The sequence below is a fragment of the Echeneis naucrates genome, chromosome 15 (assembly GCF_900963305.1).
Source record: "Echeneis naucrates chromosome 15, fEcheNa1.1, whole genome shotgun sequence".
NCBI lineage: Eukaryota > Metazoa > Chordata > Actinopteri > Carangiformes > Echeneidae > Echeneis > Echeneis naucrates.
In genome coordinates, this window is record NC_042525.1 from 12,714,134 (window position 1) to 12,740,015 (window position 25,882).

The 25,882-nt window shown below is 39.6% G+C and overlaps 1 protein-coding gene across 3 annotated transcripts in view; it reads left to right on the forward strand.

Moving 5' to 3' along the window:
- ccser2a (coiled-coil serine-rich protein 2a) overlaps nt 1–25,882 on the forward strand; it is a 49,259-nt gene that overhangs the window by 14,651 nt on the left and 8,726 nt on the right. For 2 of the 3 annotated variants that reach the window (XM_029521278.1, XM_029521279.1), the window contains exons 4-9: nt 8,931–9,024; nt 11,622–11,730; nt 11,845–12,025; nt 13,535–13,600; nt 13,780–13,902; nt 17,827–17,973. In XM_029521278.1, the coding sequence (XP_029377138.1) occupies nt 8,931–9,024; nt 11,622–11,730; nt 11,845–12,025; nt 13,535–13,600; nt 13,780–13,902; nt 17,827–17,973 (720 nt within the window). Of the gene's footprint in view, nt 1–8,930; nt 9,025–11,621; nt 11,731–11,844; nt 12,026–13,534; nt 13,601–13,779; nt 13,903–17,826; nt 17,974–25,143; nt 25,229–25,882 lie in introns of all 3 variants that reach the window. The other variant, XM_029521280.1, reaches the window with a different exon arrangement.

The following is a 25,882-nucleotide window of genomic DNA, read 5'->3' on the forward strand; positions in this document are numbered from 1 at the left end:
AAATCTATAAGAAACGGAGGCTATAGCAGTGTGTGTGTGTGTGTGTGTGTGAGAGAGAGAGAACATGCTCATGTCTGCGTAACAGATTAATTCAACTATCAAGTCTTATTGGTACTCCTTGGTAACATACTGGAGACAAAAGACTTCTGTCTGCCATTGTCTCATAGTCCCCTAATTCAAAGTATTGCACTGTACACTTAAATGTAACAGTGCTTTTCATTACAGACTAGCCAAACCCTGATTTTTCTTCTTTTTTTTTGTAATTTTAATTGGACCCAGAGGGAACATATTCCATTGATTGTGTAAAACAGGGTCAAGAGGAGAGCAGCAGTCCTAAATGCTTTTCAAATTAATTGCTTGCCATTTTACAATAGATTATGCTATTATTGTGGTAGACTACTATATTATGTAACCTTTTAACTGAGATGATAACAGAATACAGGTATAGATGTATCTCAGGATAGCTCTAATGCCAATATTGAAATCAGTTTCAGAATGAAAAAGCCACAGGCCTCCTTGTTTGTGTTTAACTTAAGGATATGTTTCCCTGACAATGTGACTGTGATTGCATTGTTGCCAAGCACTCTTGCTAAGTTAGGGAAAATCCAACACCACTTTAGAGAAATGACTGAAGGCCATGGTGTTGTGTTGAATGGCTACCAAAATAATCTTGATTAGCGTTTAGCTCAGCTCTCTCAGAACACAAGAAGTTTGTGTGTATGTGTGCATGCACGTGCAATGACATCAATTAGATTTAGAGATTGCTGATGTGTAAAGATTAGCTCGAAGGGGAATCTGCTTTTGAGATATTTAACTGAACTGTTTGATGAGAGGAAATGGGTCCACTTAGTGTAATTGGATGCATTGAGCTCATCCCACCCCTTTCTTCTTCCTTCCTTTCCATCTGCTTGTCTGAATGTCTTTTGCTCATTCTTCCCTTGTTCATCGAGTAAACAATTTATTGTAATGAAAAGGCAACAAGGAATATAATCCAGTCACAAAGCAGTTACTGTCTCTCCAATTATTTGTCATTTTTTCTGCATAAATTATATGGCCTGGAAAGCCAAAAGCAACAATGTGCATTGCAATTTGTACTTGAATGATGTGCCTCTCAGTTCAGGAGTGCAGTCCTGTCTTGGTCTTTGTCTGAGAAAAAGAAATACAGGATAATCTTGCTCAGAACACACATTGAAAAAGTAAAAACATTCAATCAAAGCTTAAAAATCGAAAACAACAACAACAACAACAAAAGCAAACACCCCTCTTCTCCTCACAAACAACACAACCGCTGTTTATAGCATATATGGAATCCAAGTTTGCAACAGTTGCTTCTTGCTGTCATGGCAGAGTAGATAGGTTATCGAGTTCCCAGCAGATTCATGTTGCCACGCTGCAATGGTGTGCTCAGTCCAGTGGGGGGCACTGTGCTTCCTCAAGACGATGCAATGTTCATGTGCTTGCTCCTGCTCCTTGTGTGTGTGTGCGTGCGTGCGTGTGTGCGTGCGCCAGTGTTTTTCTGGCTATATATGGCTCCATCTGCATTCATATGCCTCTGCAAAAAACAAGGAGTGGGCTACCTGAGCTCATAATAACATTCCTATCATGCACCATGCAGCGTGTTACAGTACCTGCTTGGCACAATTGGCATTGTGAAATGGAGGGCTCCTTCTCACCATAAATACTAATGTCTTCCCTGCGTCGCCGACAATTTATCACGCAGTGTAACAGCATCAGTAAATATGAGCACAATTTATGCTTAAATAGTTTAAGTATTTCAGAGTACTTTCACTTATTTTGTCAGGCAGCTCAGAGTCATAAATGCATAGGATAAAGGTAAGAGAGGTCCAACAGTAGGAGTTCTATTTATATGCATATGCAGAATATATATATATATATATATATATATATATATATATATATATATATATATAAAAGAAAGACGCTTAACCATTTTGTTCTTGTATTGGATTATATCAGACTGTACCCAATGTGCTTCTAATACTTTGTTATCCTACTACATTTGCCCTTCAGTACAGTTACGACATAACTAATCACAAATTGCTATTATAAATATAAGTATATAATATATATATATATACCAGTACTAATACAGTACTAATATGCTCATATACTGTATGTTTCAGAGGCATTATATTGCATTGCACATCTTATTCATGTCCAGGTTTCATCTCGAGTTTGAGTACAAACATTTAAGGACAATTTCAATAAATAAATAAATAAATAAATCTCACACACACACACACACACACCCAAAAAAAACAAAACAAAAAAAAAACAAACAACAACTAACTTTTACTGCAGTAGAGTTTAGATCAACCAAACCAAATCTGGCATAATAGTAACAAAATTATGTGGTAGTACATATTATGCTGGAGCTGGAGTTTCTTCATGAAGTGAATTTCTGATGATTTTATTAACTATGCATTTTTGGAGTCGCTCTCCTCAGAAAAAAGAAAAATATAGATTCTCATTGAAATTGCAGACTAATTATGCAAAGTGACTCCTTATGACTCCTTCGCTTCTCTTCCTGTTTCCAACCGAACACCTTGCGGTTCTGTAGTCCCGTGGCGACTCCCATTCACTGCCTCTTCTTCCTCATCTGTTTATTTTGCCTCTAATTTCAGGCTTTTGTGGAGCTGGGTTTAGAGAGGTCAGTTCATTAGTGTTTGAATGAATTAGGTGCTCAGGCCTTTTGTCAGAAGACTGCTCAGCCATTTATGGAACATGCTGCCAGTCAGCCAGCTACACTGTATGGTGTTGCATTCATGAGCTCACCAGCTTTTGTTTGTCTTGATTTTTTTTAATTGATAGGTGCAGACCTTTAAGGTAAACAATGGTTTTGTGTGTTCCTTTGTTAGTGCATTCAGGGTTTTCTTTGAACCATTGCACAAACCCAAAAAGAGATTTTACTCTTTTTTTTGCCTGTAATGACAACGGTCTGAGTCATCCCCAAAATTGCAGCCTCTACTTCTATCTACATCAGTCATGACTTCATTTTCTTTCAACCACAGATGTGACCTGTTATTTCACAACAGATCATTGCCATCCTGTTTTTCCAGTCACGTTGTCTCAACTAGCTCCCACATGTTGAACATCTTTAAATTGGTTGCTTATTCAGCTGATTCTGAGATAGAATAAAAGTGATTAATTTAGCAGATGTTGTCTGGATAAAAGCATATCAACTCTTGGCTGACTGATTTCAAATCAGTTTATTGATCACCTGTTTTGCCTTGGTAGGACATAATACTAATTCTTAAATATGTAATACCATATCATAAAAAATGTATCTCATCCATCCTCCTTCAATTTTTTTTAGAGCAGAATTGAATTAGAGCATCTTAACTTGATGGTTTCTTCTTTAAACTGAATTTACAAAACACAATCATCTCCTAGGTCAAGTCCTAGACTGAGCTGCTACCTGGATGATTAGTTTTTGGTTTTTTTTTTGTCCAACGCGAAATATTTTATTTTGAACTATGTCAAAAAAAGCTTTTGAAGGCAACTTTCTAATGCATATATAAATACATTATACCCCCATAGTCAGTTGTTTCAGTTCAGATCCAAAAATCCAGAGTACTGAGCCAACACAGTAGATAATATGTCACTGACCATGTCATTAGATCACATATTTTAGTTGTAGTGATAAAGTAAGCGCTCAAAAGATGCTATTAAATAAAAAAGATTTGTGTCATGCTCAAGTCACCAGCAATGACATCTGAAGCACTTTAAAGTGTCTCATTTGTTACTCTTTCTCTTTTAAGTCTAATTTAACAGTCTGGAATAGCATTTAGATATCATGTACTTTATGATATTTTAAAATTTTGGTGATAGACTTGAGTTTCAAGCCTAGTACCAGCTTTGTCCATTTTACTAAGGCTATGGGGAAGGAAAACACACTTGCCTGTTTGGGGATTATATTACATTCAGTATGCAGCCAAATACAATACACACATTGACTGACATAGAAAGTTTGGGCAGAGACAAAGAGACCTTTGTATTGCACTTATGTTTTTAATCAGAGTTGATGACAGACTATATTATATTCAATTACAATCTGGTTACATAATAGCTTTTTGCAATTATGTATTTTTCTATTATTCACTCTTTTTTATATCATCTACATTTAAAAAGTATACACAATGTAATTATCAGTATAAATACACAAAGTGAACTTGGGGGACAAACTCGTTAATTCTCTAAGTTCTTATGCCTCCTTCGCTTAAGGAGCCTACGCACCGTGTGTTCCCTTAGAGAACAGTGTGACGTGTAAACAGCACAATGATCTGGATTACATTCCTGTTTACCACTGAGTGTAACAGTACTCTTTATTGTCTTTCATTCCCAAGGTCAGTTTCTGTCTGGGTAAATCCTTTTAGCACATACAGTGGGTACATCCACGGGAAAGAATATAGCCCACTGCGCCACACTGATGCTATTGCTTACAACATTTACATCCTGAGCATCAAATTAAATGAGAGGGATAAAGTTGGGGGGCATACCTCTGACTTTGCACCCACTGATGAAATAATTCATGAAAGGAAAGCTCATTATACCACCTCCACACTGCCCCTGTTTGTTTCTTTGAATATTTGCCTGTGTATATAACTTTTTGTAGAGCTGATCTTGCCAACTTCGCTATTGGTCCATTTCTTTGTTGAATGTGTAAGATTCTACTATTTTAACAATTTAACACTTATCTATGACAAAAATACATTCTAATACAAATGGTACAAGAGTATGACTTTCGTTTCTATTGAATTTATTTGAATTATTTATTTGAATTTCTTTGGCTGGCACTTTCAGCCACCACAACTCAGGAGATGTTTTTATTCAAGACAGGTTATAGACTAGCTCTTATTGTTACAAAATCATATTTTAGGAAGATATACAATTTCTATTAGTATCACCCTAGTTTAAGGCAGTTCAGGGGTCATAATCCATTCCATGCTTTACTATGAAACATCTACAAGTGTTGAAATTCATTGTTCATGAGTGAACACCAAGGGTTAGGGTTAGGGTTAGCTAACCCTAACCCTAACCCTAAACAATGCAAAGTAGAATTGATGGGCAGAAGTTTTTCTGTTATGAATACACATTTTATCAATGATTCACAACAGACTGTAGTTGTGACTGGTTTATAACAGGTCTTATTTTACTTTTACTTATTTTTCTTTTATAAGTTACACATTATAAACAAATTCAAGCTTTGACAGTATGAATAATTTTATAGTAGATTTATCTACGGTGAGCCTTTCCTGACACTGAACCGACAAGGTGCCTAGGTCAAAGTTTAAGAAAACCGAGAGAGGACAACAAAAGCTGAATCAGTATTTATCATAAATCATATTCAATTTTTGGATGTTCTATACTTTTCTTTAAAAGTCTATAACGTAGTGTAATTCTCTGGATATTTGGCCTCTTGCCACACTCTCCAATATCGATAGCAAAACCAATCAGAGCAGTCTTTAAAGCTGGCATAAAAAAAATGTATCCCACATTTTACACAAAAAAGGTTAAAATCCAGATAGCCTCTGAAAAAAGGAAATGTAAGCTGTGCTCTGTATTTTCTTCTCCCCCCTGTGTAAATTACTAAGACAGAGGTGAGGTGTTTGAGAGGAACAATTAGAAACAGACTGCAAACTTCTAAATAAAAAAACTATTCATTTTGCTAATTTGTCCTAAGTTTTTTCCAAGTTGAGCCAAACATGAGTTGTCTACTTTGCCTTTTAGCCTGATTATTTGACATGATTCTAATTAACAGTCAAGAATGAGGCTTTCTGTAATAAGCCTCACGAGTCTGTTGTGCAGACGCCCAGGTCACTTGAGGGTAAACTGTCAAAGCCAGAGGAGTTCAGAATAAAAACTTTCCCTGTGATTTTTTTTTTTTTAAAGTTTTAATCAGTGTTTGATCCGGCCATGTTTGTTTGATGATTCAGCTGATGTTGTGGTCAGAGCACAGTGTGTGCCATGAAACAGAGTATGTAGGAAGCCCTTCCACTTAGATTCTGAGTGCTTCTTCTGCCATAGGGTCTGGATTGACAGAGCACCTTTAGGCATCTAAGATATATGAAAAAAATATTCATGTCAGGTGTCAAACTCATAGTGCTGCAAGCCAAATCATTATTTCCTCAGTAAGGACAAGCGTAAGGGCTACAACTTAAGGAGGTCGACGCTGCTTTCCTGATGCAATTTAATGATGGTCCATGACAGCTGTTGATCCCTCTAGTCTAATTCAAGGATTCAAGACTGATGCTGTCTTAAAATTCATCATCAAGCAAAATCGTTTTTCTGGAATAACTCTCAAACTCAACTAGAAAATAATAACATTTTAAAACTTCTGTGTAATAGAAATGTTTTTCTCTCATCCTCACAAAAACAAAACAAGAAAAACCTCATTATAGTGCAAATTGGTTCCACAGCTTCCTCAGCAATAATTACATTTAGTTAAATATTGTGTAAATACAAAGCAGCCATTGAATGTTTCGACAGAACGCTGGTTATGTAATTAACCTGAGCTCATCTCCTCTCCGCAGTGTGATTTGCACTTATAAATTACTACTTTTGAATGTGTGAAGACTTTTGCATGTACACTTCATGTGATCCTCCATTAGCTCTCCATTAGTCCATCTTCCATTAGTCCCTTTGCAAAGAGATGACCCAGATTGTGCACCGCTCCAAGCCATTGGACCCTGCCTTTATGAAAAGTAATTTCCTCTGGACCTAGACAATGTAACAGACAGTCAATGAAATAGGAACAGTAGGGAAGGAGGGGAAAAAAAACCAAAACGGTACAGAACAACGGTTCAGTGTGCAGGGTCACGGTAAATCACACTGAACTGCATACTACTGTGAACAAAAGTAAATTGATTGAGACATGGCAAGAAGAATTCAGAATAAAAAAAAAAAGAAAAGAACGAATGAAATCATAACTGTTACTCACAATATTGCAAATACATTCCCACAATAAGAATAGTGTTGTGTTGTGATTCTGCGGGATGTTGATGCGGACAACCATTACTGATACACGGCTCTATCTGTGACTGTAGAAAAACTCATCACACAGTACTGCCTTCAACAAATTTATATAGACAGCCTTGATGAAATGATGTGTAATAATGGAAACAGGCTAACAGGTCTGTGGCACGTACTGCTTCTGATAGAAAAGCTAAATTTCTCCCTTTAAATGCTGCAACTCTTGGCACTGGCTGCTTATTCTTTTCTTTTACACATGAAACTGTGTGACTGTGTGACTCTGAGAAACTGAAAGCGCTGCCATTGCTACTCTGGCGGTATGAATGCGGCGTAACACACTTAGGAGCAACTGGTGCTGTTTTGCTGCTTTTGTGGTTTTGGTGTTGTAGTGTAATGTCCCTTTAACACATATACCCTGTTTTGATATCCTAATCGAGATGTGTGAGAGGAGGCGCCGAAAAAGAGAGCATCAGCCCAGGTGAAACTGATACAAGTTAGATATAATATTGATAAATGATGCCCTTGAGATTAGTCTCACCCCTCCTCTTAGAGCGATTATATTCTAGGAGGATTTAGATTCGGGGTTGGGTTTAGGATCAGGGTAGTGGTAAAATTAGCTGAATTCAGAGGGTTGGAGACTGGGGACAAGAAAGTGTGTGTGGGGGGGGCAGACAAAAATCTGATGAGACAATTAGAATTTTTTTTATTTACTCCTCACCAACAAAGATTCCACCCATCTTTCGGTTGAGGGTATTTCAAAGACCGCTGTTGTTTTGTTTATTCTATTCCTTTCATTCTTTCTTCGTTAAGTCTGAAACGCTGCGTGCCAGTCGGTTATTATGCAACAGATGAGAATCTCAATAACGAAAAATTTTACGACCATGTCTTCCAGTCAAAGCCCTGTCAATTTAATTTCATGAAGCACAAAATTGCCTTGAAAAATAAAGCTTTGAACTATTGATTCATTCCTTTGCTTTTGGGGATGCTATGAATTATTCTGTAGACAGCAGTGTAGCAGTCTTACTAGCTGCATATTCTGAGGCTGTTATGAGAAGTGTTTTTGTTGGCTTTTCAAAGCGTTCTGTATTATCATTCATAATTGAATGATATTTTTTTTTCCAGAAGCTTGTTTTGGCATCTTTGGCTTGATGTGTAGAATAAAAGCGTCTTCATTCTGTTGTGGAAGAAACTGTGAGAGAAATTTTGTGAAGCAGAATCGTCGAAGAAGTCATCGATGGTGTTTATGAAATTGTTACAGTTGAAATAATAATCAACAGGGAAGGGCAGCAGATAATAAATACCATAGGAAAATGAATGCATGACTGTCATAATGCAATTAAAAACCGCAGTATGGCATGTCACAATACAGCCTTTCAGAAAATATTGTAGGTTTCACAATGGTAGTGTTCATTGAACCATATTATAATCCATTCCAGTGTGTGCTGCTCTGGTGTGTTTATGCAGTTACTGAGTTTACACACTGCTGAATGAATAAAATATATCACAGCACAAAATAGACTCGGTTGCAGTGGTTCAGACATTGCTAATACCAGACCAAGGACATTAAGATCCTGATCAGATTCACCAAGAATATGTGAACATTCTGGCTAATTGGCGATGTTTTTCTGAATATCCACATTCAACACAATTGGAAAGATGGTGTGCCCAAACAAATAATGTTTTATTTATTTGCAGGCAACAGCTACATATTTATATTTCTGTGTTGTGCTTGAATTTGTTCTTTCTTTCTTTCTCCACATTGGTTCTGAATCTATGTCAATAGCTCTGCTCTTGGGATCTCTCCCAGCAAAGCGGCCAACTCTACCCAGCTGTGAAATAATACAATGATTCTAATGTATTCACAAAGAGCATACACCGTGTATGATGTTATCCGATGTAAAGGAGAAAGTGTTAACTGTGGGCTTTGTGCTTCTCAGGATATCCTGAATAACCTGGACCCTCGGGGAACTGGAGAGTTGGATGATGATGATCTCATGCTAGATGTTGACCTCCCAGAGGATGGCATGCATGGTCAGCACACACACACTCACACACAAGCTGAAAACTACACAGAAGCCCAACACTTGATGCAACTGCAGGTAGCCTACACCAATTTAATTTGTGAGGTTATTCTATGGCCATGACAAATACTTTGATTTAATTGGCTGGAGGTTGTCCGTTCTTTTTGTATCAGTGAACACCTCCGGCAAAACTCATTGATCATAATTGTAAATTAATCTCTTAACAATTTCATTTTCAGCAGTATCAGTAGCATTTAAAGGCTTGAATAACCCGAATACTACCTTGCCTTGAGTTATGATTTGGCTCTGCAACATCCATTAAAACTCTTATAGTGGACACCTTGTTGAATAGTTGATAAATTTCGACTGAACTTTGGCTTTGTATGCCAGTATTTGGCCAGCTTTCAGGCTGTCTTTATATGAATGCACACTGACATATGGTGTCAGTTTAACAACAGTATTGACAACAGCAGTGAGGCGTTGGCATGATTGCTTTATTATCGTAATGTTCACACATCACTTTACCACGTACATCTTAATATCATAACTTCTTAAGTCGGTTTCTGTGACACCGTATTCACTAAAACGTAATCATGGACAAATCTCATTAAAACTTTGTAAAATTGTTTCTTTGTAGACCTCTAAGCTTATCAGTTTAGGTTATTAGTCCACGATAGCAGTGTTGATAATGCTATCACTGATTCGTCAGTGCGTCTTACATGCTGTATATGAGAGGAGGAGAGGAGAAGAAAAGAACGGTTGTGGAATATTGACCTCACCTGTCATGAAATATAATGCATTCTCTGAAGTTCATTTTCCCTTGTGAGTCCCGAAGACAGAACCATTTGTGAATAATGTGTTTAATGGACTAGTTTAATATGGATTGACAGGCGTGATATGTATAAACAACGCTCCCTTCAGCAGCACAATATGCAGTACATGCAGCGCACGCATGTTAATCATAAATGTGCATGTAAAAGCTCACAAATGGCCAAAAGCGTACACGCCCATCCACGTTTAACTGCATCCCTCTAGATGTTTATGTGCGAATGCCTCAGATATGTCTTTAAGGTTGAATCAATGCCTCTACATAGCATCAACAACATATAAACTCACAACCTTCATGAGGTGAGAATGATTTATTTATTTATTTATTTTGCATGCTGTAACCAATAAACTTGTTACTGGATCTATATCGCTGATGCAGCTTTGTATCCCTGGTATCATTCTTAAATTTGTAAACAGTGATCCCCCTTGTTTTCAAGAGGAGACAGTGACAGAGACAGAGACTGAGAGAGGGGGGAAAGGAATGTTCACTCCAGAGGAATGTGATTTGAAGTGGCGTCCCTTCCTACTCCTTTTTGGGAAGCGACCATATTTATAGTTCCCGATGTCATGGTTAGAACTGGTGTCACGTGAAGTGGTATGAAAGAGAGACGGGTTGAAGAGTCCATTTAGACCCAGCCCACAAGGCAGGCCTTGAGACGTGGGACATGGATGGGTGTTTCCTCCCTCCAAAAGACACACGGACTCTGCCACAAACACAGGAAGAGGGAAAGGGAAGAAGAGGAGTAGAAAAGAAGGAGGGAAGAAAGGGGCCTTGTATAGTATTTTCATCCAGCTGCCCTTGACAGGAGAGAGGCCCCAGCTTTTCTCCCTTGCCTTTCTCAGCTGGTGACTTCCTAGATTTGGATGTAAACCAGTCACCTCAGCTGCCTTCTCATCGCAGTCTTCTCTTCCCGGCTCCAGTTCCTAGGGAGTTCCCAGAAAAACAAAGCTGTCAACAAACACAGATCCAGACAGTCTGGGTCGACTGTCTCTCACTGGCCCTTTAACAGCTTACCAGCTGACTGGATGTGAAGTCATTTCTCTCCACTCTCTCCATTCCTGCATCTTTATGGACTTTTCTTTTCTAGTTGGAATATTTTTCCACCGTGTAACGTTAAAGGACCTTTTCTCAGCTGGAACGGAGTTGCTTTCTGGAATGTAACAGTTCAGTGTGAATTAGACTGTCTGTGGCTGTGCTATGAGGTGACACTCAGGGTAAAGTATTTTAAACATCACTGCTGAATTCCTTGAATTACGCCTTTCAATCTTTCAACTTTCATTCAATTTATGTTTTTTTTTTCATGACTTTTTCTTGCTTTTTCTCTCAAAGCCCAAATGAAATACAAAAAGTCAAGGGCCCTTTTGATTTCCTTGAGGCCACGCTCTGTTAATTGTCAATTCGGTTTCAGTTATGGTTCATTTCACAGCTATATGATAGTGAGTCTTGCCAAATACTGTTCTTTTACCTTCTTGGAATTGTACTGGCCTGTCAATGTCTGTTTGACTATGCGTTTAAATTTGATGGTGTACATAGCTCAGACGGTGAGAATGAGATGGATGATCATATGCAGATACTCTATAGAGTATTTGAAATATACACAGCAGTATTCATCGACAAAAGAACTGATTCATAGTGGTGCAGTTTGTGAGGCATTGATAGAGTGTAATTCTACATGATGCTAGTTATTTTGAACTACAGACATGCACTAGTTTTGCTCTAACAAAATATGTTAAGATGTTTTACTACAATTTGATTTTACTGTAACTCTTCTCATTTAGACATTCACAGGATGTCCCATATTGAGCGCTCTGAGAGAGCGGGCCGGCAGGGGCAGCGGCGCAAACATCAGCGCAGGAGTGGACCAGATCACTTCCACAATGATAGCAGGTAGGTCAGCCTAGAACGATTGCATAATATATCAAAAAAGTAAAAAGATTACAAATACACTTTGTCTGTCTGTCAGACTCTGTGATGGTTTAACTCTTTGGCTGTTCATCTCAGGGCCCACATCTTTCAACACTACGATGGAGTCAAGTCTTCAAGGATGTCTTCACGGACCATCCCCTCAGAAAGCCGGCAGCATAGCTACATGACGATGCTGGATGAACTCACGCTTGAACACATGACTGAAGATTGCAGCTCGCTCAAGAACCAGTTGCTCAGGCTTAAAACATTACTACAGGTGTGGTGCACATCTGCAAAAAGACATGAACAAACACAAACATGTATGCTGCATGGACCAAAACATGCACATACAGAACATGATGCAGGTAGACACAAGCACTGAAGTACATGTTAGTATGCACCAACAAGTGACAGCATCTTCTCCTTTTTTTTGTAGTTTCTCACAGTATACACTTCATCACAGTTCTTGAGTGTTGAGCACGACTAACATGACAAATGATTTCTGACGAAGTAAAACTAAGTTTGTGCTAATCCTTAATGTGGTCCCACTTGAAGTCTTTATAAGCTTTTATTCACTGAATGCTGTATATAGAATAAACAAAAAAAGATAAGTGGACTAATGTTAATAGATAAAGCGAATGGGTCTTCAAATAATTTTACAGTATTCATATTTTGGGCTTTCTATGTTTGTGTCTTTACATCGTTGAACCTGCCCACCTAATAGATCAATTTCTGTCAGTGGGGAAACTCTTCAGGGATCAGATAAAGAAAAGAGAAAAATTAAAGATGTCAGCCTTAGAAGTGTGAACTTCAATAGAAGAAGATAACAGAACCACTACACTCCCCATTTAGGCAGTCACGGAGATACATAGAAGCACTTCACACTGCACACTCTCTAAAGATCTTCAATTACTTGACTCAGTTCACAGCATTAAAAGTGATGTTTGCGTTTGGATTGAGATCAAATCCATCTGTGTTTATTGTGCAGACTGCAGTTAATTGCTTTGGCTTTATAAATCTTCTTCCCATTAATAACTCTGTATTTAATTGTGTGTTATTATTATTATTATTATTATTATTATTATTATGTGGAATTCAAGACAGTAATGCTAACACGAGTCTCCAGCTTTGCTGAATCCCAATTGACCTTTATGGTGCAAAACGTCAGAAACGCATCTATTACGCTTGCTATTTCTGGATTAGTCGGTCTCCGAAATAAGGAGCAGGTGCAAAATGGCTTTCAGGTGGATGACATTTGAATATTTGACAGCACCACTTAGATTGAAACAGTGTGTCTAAAAAAGATTTCTCAAACATGAACATTACCTTTCTTTTCTCCATTTATTTAAAGAACATACCTGATGTAGCTATTGCATTTTCAGAAATTCGTCATACCCCATTAAACTTTAATTGTAAAAGTAATCAAAAAGTGTAATTGGAGTATTGCTTTGAAGGTTCAAGATGAAATCCAGCTTTGAAGGGAAAAAAAATAGAAAAATTATTTAAGCGGCCTTTTAAAGAAGGACATTTTTTATACTAACTCAAAAAATTGATTTAATGGTCAAAAAATGTCTTTAGCAGCTCTGTTGCAGGTACTGACATTAGTAGTTGGCAGCTCAGGGTCAACAAAGTAAAAGTGCTAGAGAGCAAATTTATTCCACCACAGCAAAACATTGCACTTGCGGCATGCCCGAGGCTATTGTCATTGATGCAGCTCACTATTTCTGTGCGTGTGTGTATGTGTGTGTGTGCAAACGTGTGCGTGTGTGCGTGTGCTTGTTTCCAGCTTGAGGATACAGACTCTCCAGCAGATGCTCTGCAGGAGATTGAAGACAATACCACAACATCACAGGTAAATAAATTTACCTCAGCTTTACAGCTGCGATTAATTCTATCTCTCTCTCTTCTTCTGTTTCTCTCCCTCTCTCTCTCTCTCTCTCTCTCTCTCTTTTTTCTCCACCAATCCAATTTGGGCAGTCTGCAACATCTGTAGCTCTACAGTAGTGTGTGCGCGTGTGTGTGTGTTTTCAGTTGGAAGAGCTGATTGAAGAAGTCCAGGTACTCCGGCAGGAGTTGAGGACTCGAGACAAGACCATTGCTCAGCTCACATTGCAGTGTCAACAGCTACAACAACATCAACAGCGTGAACAAATGGTGAGCTGGTGTGAACAGAACTCATAGAACTGAAGAATTTGGAAATGGGATTCTGTAAAGTATGGGGGAGATACACTTGCTGCCAACCATTCAGTTCAAGAGGTACCTTGTACCTTTTGTTGCTTTTGGGGAACTGTGCATGACAGTTGATGTTCTTGGTTTGATACCATGTTGCACACTGCCTGACTGACCTAGGGAAACAAACACCTGATTGAAATGATTAGCTCGTCATCGAGCTCTGCTGAGGTCTGAGAAGGAGCCACTCATTTGAATCAGGTGTGTGCAGGACAGTGGCCCTCCAGGACCGAAGTTGGAGACCTTTGCTATAGACTGTTTAGAGAAAAGTGATCATAAACCTGGAAAGCAACTGCTTTCTCTAGAATTTTGGAAATGAAAGGGAGGTTGGAGATGTGGCGGAGGTTATGGAAGTTATTAGGGTCAGCGCTGGGTTTCTTAAGAATTGGGGTTACTGCAGCAGATTTAAGAGATGTAGGAACAGTACCAGAGATGGGAGAGGAATGAACAAAGGCAGTTATTATAGGGGTCAGAGAGCGAGTAGAAGCTTGGGAGAGGATCAAGCTGGTAAGTAGATGTGCGGATGAGATTAGACATCTCAGTAACAGAGGGAAGTTTGAAGTCAGAAAATGAATGGGAGGAGGAGAATTGGAAAGCTGGGTTGGGTGAGACAGATGGGATTTGAGGGGCTAGTTAATGATGAATACTGCCAATCTTTGTATCGAAGAATGCCATAATAGAGTTGCAGTACTCAGATGAGTTGGGAGGGAATCAGGGGAAACTTAGTGTTTTGTAAACCAGAGAGAGTAGTGCTTGTGAATTACCATTACCTAACGTAATTAGGTCAGCCTGATAACTGGGTTTAGCAGATGATAGAGAGTCCTTATAAAAAGAGAATGTGATTCTTAAATGTCCCTACGAATAATGAGTCCAGTGTTTCTGTAAAGACGTTCCAGTTGGTGACATTTTAGCTTTCAGCTGACAAAGTTCAGATGCGAGCTGGGGTGATTGTGGGGACCATTATTGTAGTGGGAATGCAGTTCATCCGGAGAGGATGAGTAGTTGATGCTGGGGTGATTTGCAATGCCAGTGTCCAGTGCAGTTAAATGAATGTCCTTGGTAATGTGGAGTGAGATGACACGGGACAATTTCATTTTGGTTGGTTTAATCTTGACATTAAATAAGATAAGCGTACTGTCAGAGATGGGGAGGTCAGTCGCCAAACAATTAGGAGGAGTGACACCAGAGCACCAGATCAGGTCCAGAATGTGACCTTTTGAATGGGTGGGGGAAATCAATTTGAAGAGAGAGAAATCTTTAGTGAAGGAATGATAGGCATTGTCAGTATGCACGTTGAAATCACCAGGAAGAATGACAGTATGAGAAAGAGAGGAGATGTGAGTAAGAAAAGCAGAGAATTCATGAACGATGTCAGGGTTGGACTTCAGTGGGCAGTAAACAGTGGCTATTACTGTATGGTCGGAGAGGGTCCATTCACTTTTAAGGCAATGTCTCAAATGACTGCCGTCATTTGTCAGAAACATGATTACTGATTACTGTTCTGCCATTAGTTATCCCAATATCACGATGGCTGGTTAGATTTCCCAAATTGGCAAGTGCTCTTTCACAATAAATTGATGCAAACATTTTCCCTTCGTTTCATTTCGACTTTTTTTTTTTTTATAAAAAGGGCCTTGGAAGTGGCATGAGAGTTAAAATGTCGTGTTAGTGGGGTGTGCTTCAGTCACGGTGTTTCAATGTAAACAGATAAGCATGTGTGTGGAAACAGCTCTACTGAAGTTTGACAGCAGTGAAATACTGTGCATGGCAGCACGGTAAAAGCTGACCTCCATACATGCTCCTAAGGGCTGTCATATTGAGCTTGACTATGGGGCAAATAGCAAAATCCTCTCAATCATATGAAAGATAAGGTGGGAAACTGTCAGCAGGAAGTGCCTCATAACTGTGGTGACTCTCATCATTGATAGGAGGTGATGGCCCAAGGACTAAACACTGTGAGTGTATCTTTCGTTAAATATTGTTGGATCAAGGTGAGCATTCTTTGAGTACTCACATACAGGGATACAATAGCTGCACTGCTTATTTTTGATGATTACTTTGCTGTATCTTACAGCCTGAGGTGTCCTGGTCATTCACCTCCTTTGGTGCCAATTCTCTTCACAGATTTGAGATAGTTTAGCATGCCTGGGCACAACTTACCACCTTCCATTATCTTTTGTTTATACCAATTCCAGGTTTATCAGATTTTACAAAGAGAAAGCAGGAAGAGAAACAGGACAGGAGACAATCATTGTGTGCCCTGTAGCAGAAAGAGACTGATAAAACCATACAGTGTGGCAGCCAGTCCACATCCACTGTTCAGCTGTCTAGTGATCAGTGAATGCATACTGTAGTACACTTCAATGGAGGTGGGAGTTTAGTTTCTGCACTGTACGTTGCTAGACTCCCACATGCACGCCGGTTTGTTTGCTTTTAACTGGCTATATCTTGACGCTAACATACATTAGCGCCTTGACTGGGCTCCCTTGTTAGTCAAACATGCCTGGTATGCCAGGCTAGCATTATTTAAAATCCCCTGCTCTTTCAAAAAATACCAAAATGTCAAAATCAGGCCTCTCGGTCAGCCTCCCTGCTGCCTACTCTCCCTCCAATTAGGATTAGCTCCCAAACACAGCGGATCTCAGAGTAATGTTGTTGCATACTCACCCTGTACAAGCGCAGAGACTAAGAGAAAGCGACAACATTTTTTCAGATTCGTCTCTGACATTATAGTCACTTGTCTCTGACAAGTGTAGAGGCTGGGAGAATAATGATGTTAAAGAAGATATGGCAGAGGGAAGGAGATATTTACTCTACCTCCGTGGTAGAGCTTTATGTTGCACCTGAAGTTAGGCTATAAGGAATATTGGATGTTCTTCAGTTTGTGTTCAAACACGTAAGGCTTGAATCATGAATCTGGACACTTTTGGTTGTGACAAGATACCAGTTAGATTAATAATAATGAGAAGGCAAGGAAAATCATCAGTATGACGATTCATATGGTATCTTGAAGTTAAAGGTAAAGACTGCTGGAACTGTTGTTTTTCCCTGAAGTTGATTAAAAGATGTGATGTGTTGCAGACAGGCAGGCAGGGAACAGTCAGCTGAAGTGAATATAGTCAAGTAATGAGGAAAAAGTAGAAATGATGTGTATGGCTGTGAAAAACCCTTGTGTGTGATTGAGTGTGTGTGTGTGTGTGTGTGTGCGTGTGTGCGTGTGGCTGGAAGGAGAGATCTGGAGGGAAAATGAAATAATGGCATAGAGAAACATAGAACTATGAAAAATTGTAATTTCCCTAACCTATTTGATAGAGTGAAGTTTTGGATTCTGCTTCCACTTCCACTGAGGCAGACTCTGCGTGATTATATGCTCCTGTTGTTTGAGCTGCACTGAAGTTTTCACCAGGGCTGGCAAAAAACTAGTAATTTCTATTAGATCCTGCCAAAGTCTTCGCAGCCAAGTACAAGCTGCGGTGCTATTTATGTACATGTCAGAGAGACAAAGTGACATTTATCCCTAAATTCAGAAGCTTACAGAATGATTTGGTGAACACTCAGTCACTCAGATAGTCTGTTTTACTGTTTCACTGAGTTTAAGTTTAAAAAAGATTATTCATATGTAAGACTCATAAAAATAATTATGGTTGGTGTGATTCCACTACGTTACAGTAAGAAGGACATATGATTAAGTTTTGCCTTTTTGTATTTCCCTTGCTGTGATTTATTGGAATGATAAAGAAAGTTGGAAAGGGTTAGGGTTAGGGTTAGGGTACCCATCCTGTTGTCATCATGTTGTGTGCTCTTTCATTGATTCTTTTTTTTTTTTTGGTTTTGTTCTTTCCCCTGCAGCCTGCTCAAGGACGTCAGGTCAGGTGTCAGTGCCACCACCAGAGGGCATCGTCTTCACTACGACAGAACGACAGGCAGACGGATAGAAGGATGCAGCCTCACTATGACAAGGCCACCCAGACATACTGGAGACCACCCAGCCATGCTGTGAGTCCAAGCAGTTATAGCTAACAACACTCCACGAGGAGTGCACTCTTTCAACCTTTCTATTGTATCTAGAAGTGTGGCGAGAAGTGCACATGTGCAGTATGTTGTTGAATCAGAAAAATAAGCTGCCATTCCATTGCCTCTTCATTGGAATTTTAAAGGAAATTATAAACAGCTTTCGCTTCATGAATTGCTTTTTAAAATTTCATGACTATAATTTAAAAGGTGAATAGAGGTTAGTCTAATTTCACCGTGGGTGGTGGTGTATTGAAAGGGGCGCACATTCAGTACCTTTTGGTTTTACTTTTTTATGTTTCTCTCGCTGTGTTTAATTGAATTTCACTGCTGTAGAGAGTGGCAGTTTTTAATTTTGAAAATGAAATGAACAAATGATACGGCTTTGTTATTTTTTTGAAAGACGTACAGTACGCGGCCCCTGCGTCTGGCCGACTATGTCTAAATACGCTTTCTCTAAAGACTACAGTTAATAGCTGGTCGCTGGGCTTGTCTCTGTCTCACACTTTTGAAACCCAGATCTTACACTAAACATGAACTGGGGAGGCTGGTGTTAGTGGAAGTAATGGGAGAGAAAGATTCATGGAAGGAAGGAAGCAGACAGAAAGTACCATGGAAGATTGATAGGTAGGTGCTCGGCATGTATCATGCCACAACAGCATGCTGTGAAGCAGCCAAGTATTGATTCAATAGCGGGAGTGCCACAGGCAGGGTGCCTAGTAAACACTTCCCTAATTGACCTGCTTTTTAGCTAAAAGGGTGACATACACACTCCCACACAAAGAGGCATAAGGAGATTACATAAAGAATAGAAATGAGGGGTCCTGTTCAGCCGAATGTATGTTTTAATGTTTTAATACAAAGGCTACAGAGAAAAAATTTGCAGGACAAAGTGAGCTCACTAACCACAGCAGGTCCATGTAACTCAAGACCACGGCTGTTTCTATGGCAACGATCAAAGCAGAGCGTGCTTATACTTGTTGGGAATCATGTCCATGTTGGGAACATCTATTAGTGACCTGAAGTGTCTGGTATGCAATAACACACACACACACACACACACACACACACACACACACACACACACACACACAAAAACATATAGAGGCTGAGTTTGGTTTTTAGCCGGATCACAGCGGTGGACAGACTCAGTGACCGAGCTACAACGCTGACTGAGTGTTGGACTTCTTCCAATTAGTTGTTGCTCTTTCAAAATTAATTTGCAGTATACCTATTTTAAAACTGCTTGAGCGACGTCTCTTTTTCACAGTGACAGATTTACAGACTTTTTTGGACAAACCTAAGCTACTTTCCATCCAAGACAGCCATCAATATTTCGCCATGAGTGAAAGGCAAACCTCTCTGTGTCTACCCTGTGGATTTAGGGGCAGAGAGGTGGAGGAGCTGTTTGTTATCCAGAAGGAGGCTGTGCACAGTGTGAGAAACAAAATAAGGGAGATATTGCATCATTTTTAACTTTCTTTCTGACAGGGCATTCAGTGCTGCCTCTAGCCCACAACAAATTCTGACGGCTGTCTTTGTGGGGAATACTCTCATCTTGAAAGCGCTGCACTCTGTAGATTTCTGTCATGTCTAACTGCAGTGTAACTTCGTAATGGTGGCATTATGGGAATGCAGTATTGCTGTGCCCTAATCAGCACAAAGCACTGAGAGGGATCCTGCCAAACTGCCAAAGGAAGACAAATAAAATGGCAAGTTCCTTATAAAAAGTGTTTGCTTTTAAGCCATTTGAAGCTATGGCACATACTCGCATACACACAATCAGACTGGGGCCACATCGGCCTTGTATCAAGTCAGGAAAATCCCTGTTTGGATAAAAATCTAAGCACTGCTGTTGTTTTTAACTAATGTGTTGTGCTGTCAAATGACCTTCCATCCATGTATCCATTTGTCTATCCACCCATTCATCCATTTTCTATACGGCATATCCCTGCATGGCCGCGGGACACTGGAACCAGTCCCAGCTGACAGTGGCCAAGGGCGGGGTGCACCCTTGGCCTTGGCCATCCATCACAGATAGAAACAGAAAGCCTCTCATCCACAAACCCACAGGCAATTTAGAGCCACTACTTAACCTAATGTTCATGTCTTTAGACTTTTGGGGGGGGTGTTGCATTCCAACCCAAACCCATCATTGCAGCAACACGCTGCCCAGTTTGTCAGACAGCTTTGTGGATATAAAATCAATTTCTTAGCCATGAGTTCCGAAATGGCTCCAAAGTGAGTGCTGGTTAACACAAAGTCTTAAAGGACTGCATTTCAGTCACTATTTCAAACTTGTTCCACTGTCTGACAACACAATTAGAAAACCATTTAGATGAGAACAGCTTTATGGGGAATGGGGATGCATTAAAATATTGTATAAGCGAGCGCAGGGAGTAGGGAAGGAGAAAACAGATAATGGACTGAAAATGGCTGACTCTAGGCAGAACACAAAATTGTGCGATGTGATCACCTCAGTAGTTTGCAGCAGTTTACAACCATGGACTCAATTACTGATGATACATGGTCAAGATTTTGATATAATCTTGTTTGTCTCTTCAATATACTGTGATTTTCAGATATTTGTGGTCCATCATGCTTTGCTCCCTGTCCCTGTAGTCTACGTTGCTGTGTCAGTGGTAGAGTTGAAACTATTTGCTGCACTGTGGTTTTGTTTTTGGCATTGTGGGAACAAACATGTTATTGGCATGTAACTTTCCTGAGGATGCTGTTCCTTTAAAATGTTAGCTGTGAGTTTTGTGTTGTGTTTCTTGACAAGATAGCAAAAAAGAAAGCAGAGTAAACATATAACAAAGAAATAGGCATTTCTGTTTCCATCTTTCCTGCTTTTAGATGGTATCAAAGCTGTTGCTATCACACTGACAGGTTTATCACCTTCAACAAGACCGTTCTTTACACAGTGCTTCATGTTTACCTGTCATATTTTCCATTTAAACTTTCAATTTGTTATTTTCCTTTTTTAAGGTGTTCTCTGGCTACAGTAACCTTTGCCATTTCTGACACTGATATTATTTTCTTTTTTTCCCTCCAACACTTTCATTGAGTTCAACCGTTCTTATCTAAGTTCCAACATAAACACAATCTCATAATATAATATCATCTATTTATTTATTTATTCTTTTAACTTTTGCCCTTTATGTTCATTTTTGTCTCTAGTTGACAATTAGAGTGTTTTAGACTGTATTAGAGTGGTGGAGTAGCTTTTGCCCTGTGATAGTATATATATATATTTTTTTTTTTTGAGTGCTAAGCTGGAAGGATCAGTGTAGAATAATACTAATGTCAGAGGCCAGAGGCTGTAATCTTTTTAAAGTGTCAATGCTGATATCGCATTTCTTTATCACTTGCCCAGAGAGTAAGATGTACAGCCCAGTCTTGGAAGAAATCGAGTTGAGTCTTGCCAACAACTTGAACATGGAATTAAAGAAATCTCACTGCTTTGAAATAAATAGTTAAAAAGACTCAAGGCTTATAACCTTTACATACAGGTACGTAAAACAATTACTTTTGGTGTATAGTTCATAATTCATCTTCAAGCAGCTGATATATTTTTCTTTGCTTTGTACTCTGCTTTAGCCGGGGGGGGGGCTCAGCTCATAATATTGCGTGAGTATATGACTGACAATGTGCAGACAAATATTGGACACACTTGTTGTATTAAGATGTGCATGTAGTGTAACATAACTACCTGAATGTCACCTCTTGAAAAATAATCTTTTTTTTTTCAAAAGCTTTGCAGAAATGTTTTCTGTGCTGCTTTTTTTTCAGCAAACCAAAACATGAGCAATATTATTTTAGTCAATTCAGACATAGCACAATAGAAAACAATGACGCTTTGTTTTTACGTGTGTGTTTGTGTGTGCGTATGTGTGTGAGACAGAGAGAGACAGAGAGAGAGGCACCCCGATTGTCTGAATGTACTTGTTTGTGTGTGTCTCGGGTGGGAGGAGGATGCAACATGTATCTCTGGTATTCAAGTGCAGGGCACTTGGAACAGTGTGACTGAACAATGAGTTCAGCAGACTGAGGACTGGGGAGCCGACCTTGTTAATAACCCAGATAAACAAACATGCAGATGAGAAGCAGTAGTGAAACAATGGCAACACAATGCGAAGTGTTTCATCAGTGGCAGACAGAGAGGATAATTACAGCTACCCTCCCACTCCCTCTTTGCCTTTTAAACATCCTCTTCATCTCCTCTTCCCTCCTCACAGATCTCATCATGTCTTTTCATCCGTTTTTCTCACTCTGTTTTCTGTCTTTCTTGCTCAGTGACGCCTTTGTTTCCCTGTATTTTTGTCCCTATCATTTTTTCGACATTACCTCTCTGCCTCTTAAGTGACTTATAATTAGACCAATTTTCTGTCACGGAGAGAAAGAGCTTGTGAGAAAGAGTGAACAATGAAGTGAGAGGCACGAGGATTAGCTGTCGATGTCAAGCATCGGGTTGAATGTTCCTCCCTCTCAGATTCTGGCATGACCTCTCCACCCACATGCCCTGCTTGCTGCCCCCCTTGCATTACAGACACCATCACTGATACGCACCCATTAAAGCCCATTCACACAGCTGAGTCATCTTGGACAGGTGAGGATTTCATGCGGCATACTCAGTGAAGTAAGACACGAGGTATTAGCTGTAGACAACCAAAAGAGAAGCCACGTGTAGCATATTCAAGAGGGAGAGGGGCTGTTTCAGAGACACTGCAGCACGGTTAGTTTTAAATACCGCTGCTTTGCGATGACTAGGCCGTAGGATCAACAGAAACGTTGATGTGAGGTTTAAATGCATAGGCTACTTCGTCAAGTTTCATCATCTGCTGTTGGAAGTTCACACTGAAGTAGGTTATCTAATCTCATCCTCATTCCCTATGAGAGAGGGGTGAGTGAACTACTACTACTTTTTATTGTGGCCATTTTTATTTTATATTTTGGTCATGGTAGTTATGTCTTTTTTTTTTTTTTTTTTACATTGTAAGCCAAGTGAATCAAGCCTTTTCAAAGTGCCAGGCTTAAATATGTTTTTTGTTCACACCAAGAGCCTGCCTCTTCTGAATTATCTTTGGAGTTTTGCGGTCAGGAAGGTGGAATCAGTCTAAACTGTTGGTAAACCAGTTATAGACAGCGCAAACATGGAAAATGTTTCCTCTGTTTTTTAAATCAGTGTTCTGTCACAAACGCAAATATTGGGTGCTTAAAATGCTTCACACTGAAGTCCTCAAGCTCAATTTACAGTTCGTGAAGTTTGAATATATATTTAATCGGATCCTTGTTAAAAAGTCGGACATGTATTTTAATTTCTCCTATTTTCTTCAAATTTTGATTTCAAAGTTCCACTGCCTTACCACTAGTTCCACTACCTCTGTACCTTTCCCGGGATGTTTTTTTACGCTGTCACCTTGGCACCGCACTGGCCAGCCAGCGACAGCTCATGAAATGTTTCAGTTGTTGAGCGAATCAACATCAATCATCTGTGGCCTGTGAGAAATAAAGTTTTGATTAGATGGATGGAACATGAAAACTTTTGTGCTTTTCAATTGTCTGTCTCGCTGCCCTTGTGAAGCTCAGTTGGACCTTCAATGGAGAGCCTTTACAGCGAAAGAAATGTGAAAAGAAAAAAAAAAGAGAGAGAGAGAATTCAAATTACTGCACTACTGTGAAGGTCTAATAAAGTTGCCAAAAACTGTCCGGATAATTCAAGAGCGCTCCAGCGTGCCCACTTGTACGCTTCACTGAATTTATTTATTTATTTATTTATTTTTTTTTTCTGTAAATGAGGCCTCAACAGGAGGTTTCTGCTGAGACCCCCTGCTGAAACAGTTGTTGATGTTCAAGGCAGGACAAGGAGGAGATAGAATCATCAAAACCCATTCCTCTTTCCTCAAGGAGTAGCCCTAGGAGGGCTCTACAGTAGCTTGGGCTGGACCTGCTGGGAAGTTGCTACCTTCCCCTCCTCGTGTTTTATCGCTCTCTGTTTTTTCCTCCCTCTGACAGATTCAGTGCCTCTCTTTTTTCCATTAGAGTGGAATTTGAGAGGCAACACTCACCACTTCTGAGGAAAGATGCAGCATTTTAGAAGGTTTTACTTCACTGGATGGCTGTGCTGCTACTTACCTTTGACTTTTTCAAATTAGGACCAGGGATCTTCAAATTGCTTAACTTGTGTTGAATTTTAAAGAAAAGAAAAGGAGCCTTTTGCCTTTCAGGGATATGTTATGTATAATCGCAGACGGCTGCATCAATATGTACTCTTTATGTAGAGAAGGCACAGTGAGTCGTATAAACAGCAATACTTTACATTAAGTTACTTTGTGCTGTATTCACAGTTCAAAGTGGAGAAACACCTATGGATATGGCACTTTCTGTGATTAACTGTGAAATGTTTAAATCCCCATGCTTCCTCTCCCTGTATACGACTCAATCTTTAAGCTCTCTCAGTGACAGTTAGAAAAATAAGATGGCACTGCTTTTGGTTTGGTCGTTGGTCGGCTCTCCTACGAACACTATTCAAATTTCCAGTATCCCCCTTGTTGCCCGTGGCCATCCTCGTGCTTATGATGAAGTGGTTTGTAATGGATTCTTGACCAGCCTCTTAGGGAGGGAGGTAATGGATTAGATTTATGTAAAAGTATAACAATTATACAGTCAGTGGAAAGAACGCTCTCTGCAGTGGCATAGGGAGAAAAACATAAAGATGATTGAATGTCTCCAGGTAGCAGATATTTTATAGAATAATCAACATACTTCAGTATTGCACTGAACAAAGTGATAGTTCACATAGCTATCTTCATACAGTTATGTGGCAACGTACTTATAGGTATATAGAAAAGTCATGTCATTTTCATAGGTGTGTGTGTTTGCTGGACATAGCTCACTGCCATGCTACAGTTTGAAGCCATTTTGTTTGACCCGACAACAAACAGTGACATGGCGTAACAGTCTCTGTGTATCAGTGTGAACCTCCCTTTGTACGCTTTTGTGTACTGTGTTAATTGACACATCCATGCTCATTAACATTATTCTCGAGGCCTGTGAGTGTGCTTTTTCCATACGAGCTCGCTTCTGTGTGTGTTCGTTCTGGTTCGTCACGCCCTTTGTCCTTTGTGTTTTGTTTTGTTTTTTTTTCCTGTGTAGGGTGTGCTGCCCACCCCGCTGCTGTCCACGTGGCAGGCACAGCACCAAGGCTTGACCCGTACCAGCATGCCCCAGCGCAGACAGAGTGAGTCACTAACAGCCTTTGCTGACCCTTCTCCATCTTTTCATATCCCAGCGTATCCACAGGTCTGTAAACAGCCTGAAAAAGTTTGAATGGATCTTTAACATTAGTCTTATAAACTACTGAGATATGTCTTATCTGCTTAACATATGTGTTTTGTTTGTTTGTTTGTTTTTTTCATTTTGCAATTACAAGGCTTTGTTTTGCTGCTGTGTGTTTATTTTTAGATTCATTTGCAACAGGATTGATAAAATGCAAAATAGCTTTTTCTGTTTGTTTTACTGACTTTTAGTCAGATAAATTTTCTGGTGTCTGTTTTCTACACTGCCCATTGGAAAAACAACTCTCCTTTATTAGCTGTGTTTGGTTTGTTTGACTTTCTCAAATCTTTTGTAGCCTCACTTTCCTCCCTTCCACTGTTGGTAGACATTAGTTCATTATTCATCTTATACTGCTTATCCATTTTCCGGTTGTGGGGGGTGCTGACAGCTCACATTGGGTGAGGACGCGTATACGTTGGTCAGGTTGCCAGTCCATCGCAGGGTCAACATGCAGAGCCTTTGCAAAATTTTTAGTCAACAAATGACCTTAACATGCATGTTGTTGGACAGTGGGAGGAGAGCGGAGTAGCCCCACACAAACTCCACACAGACAGCT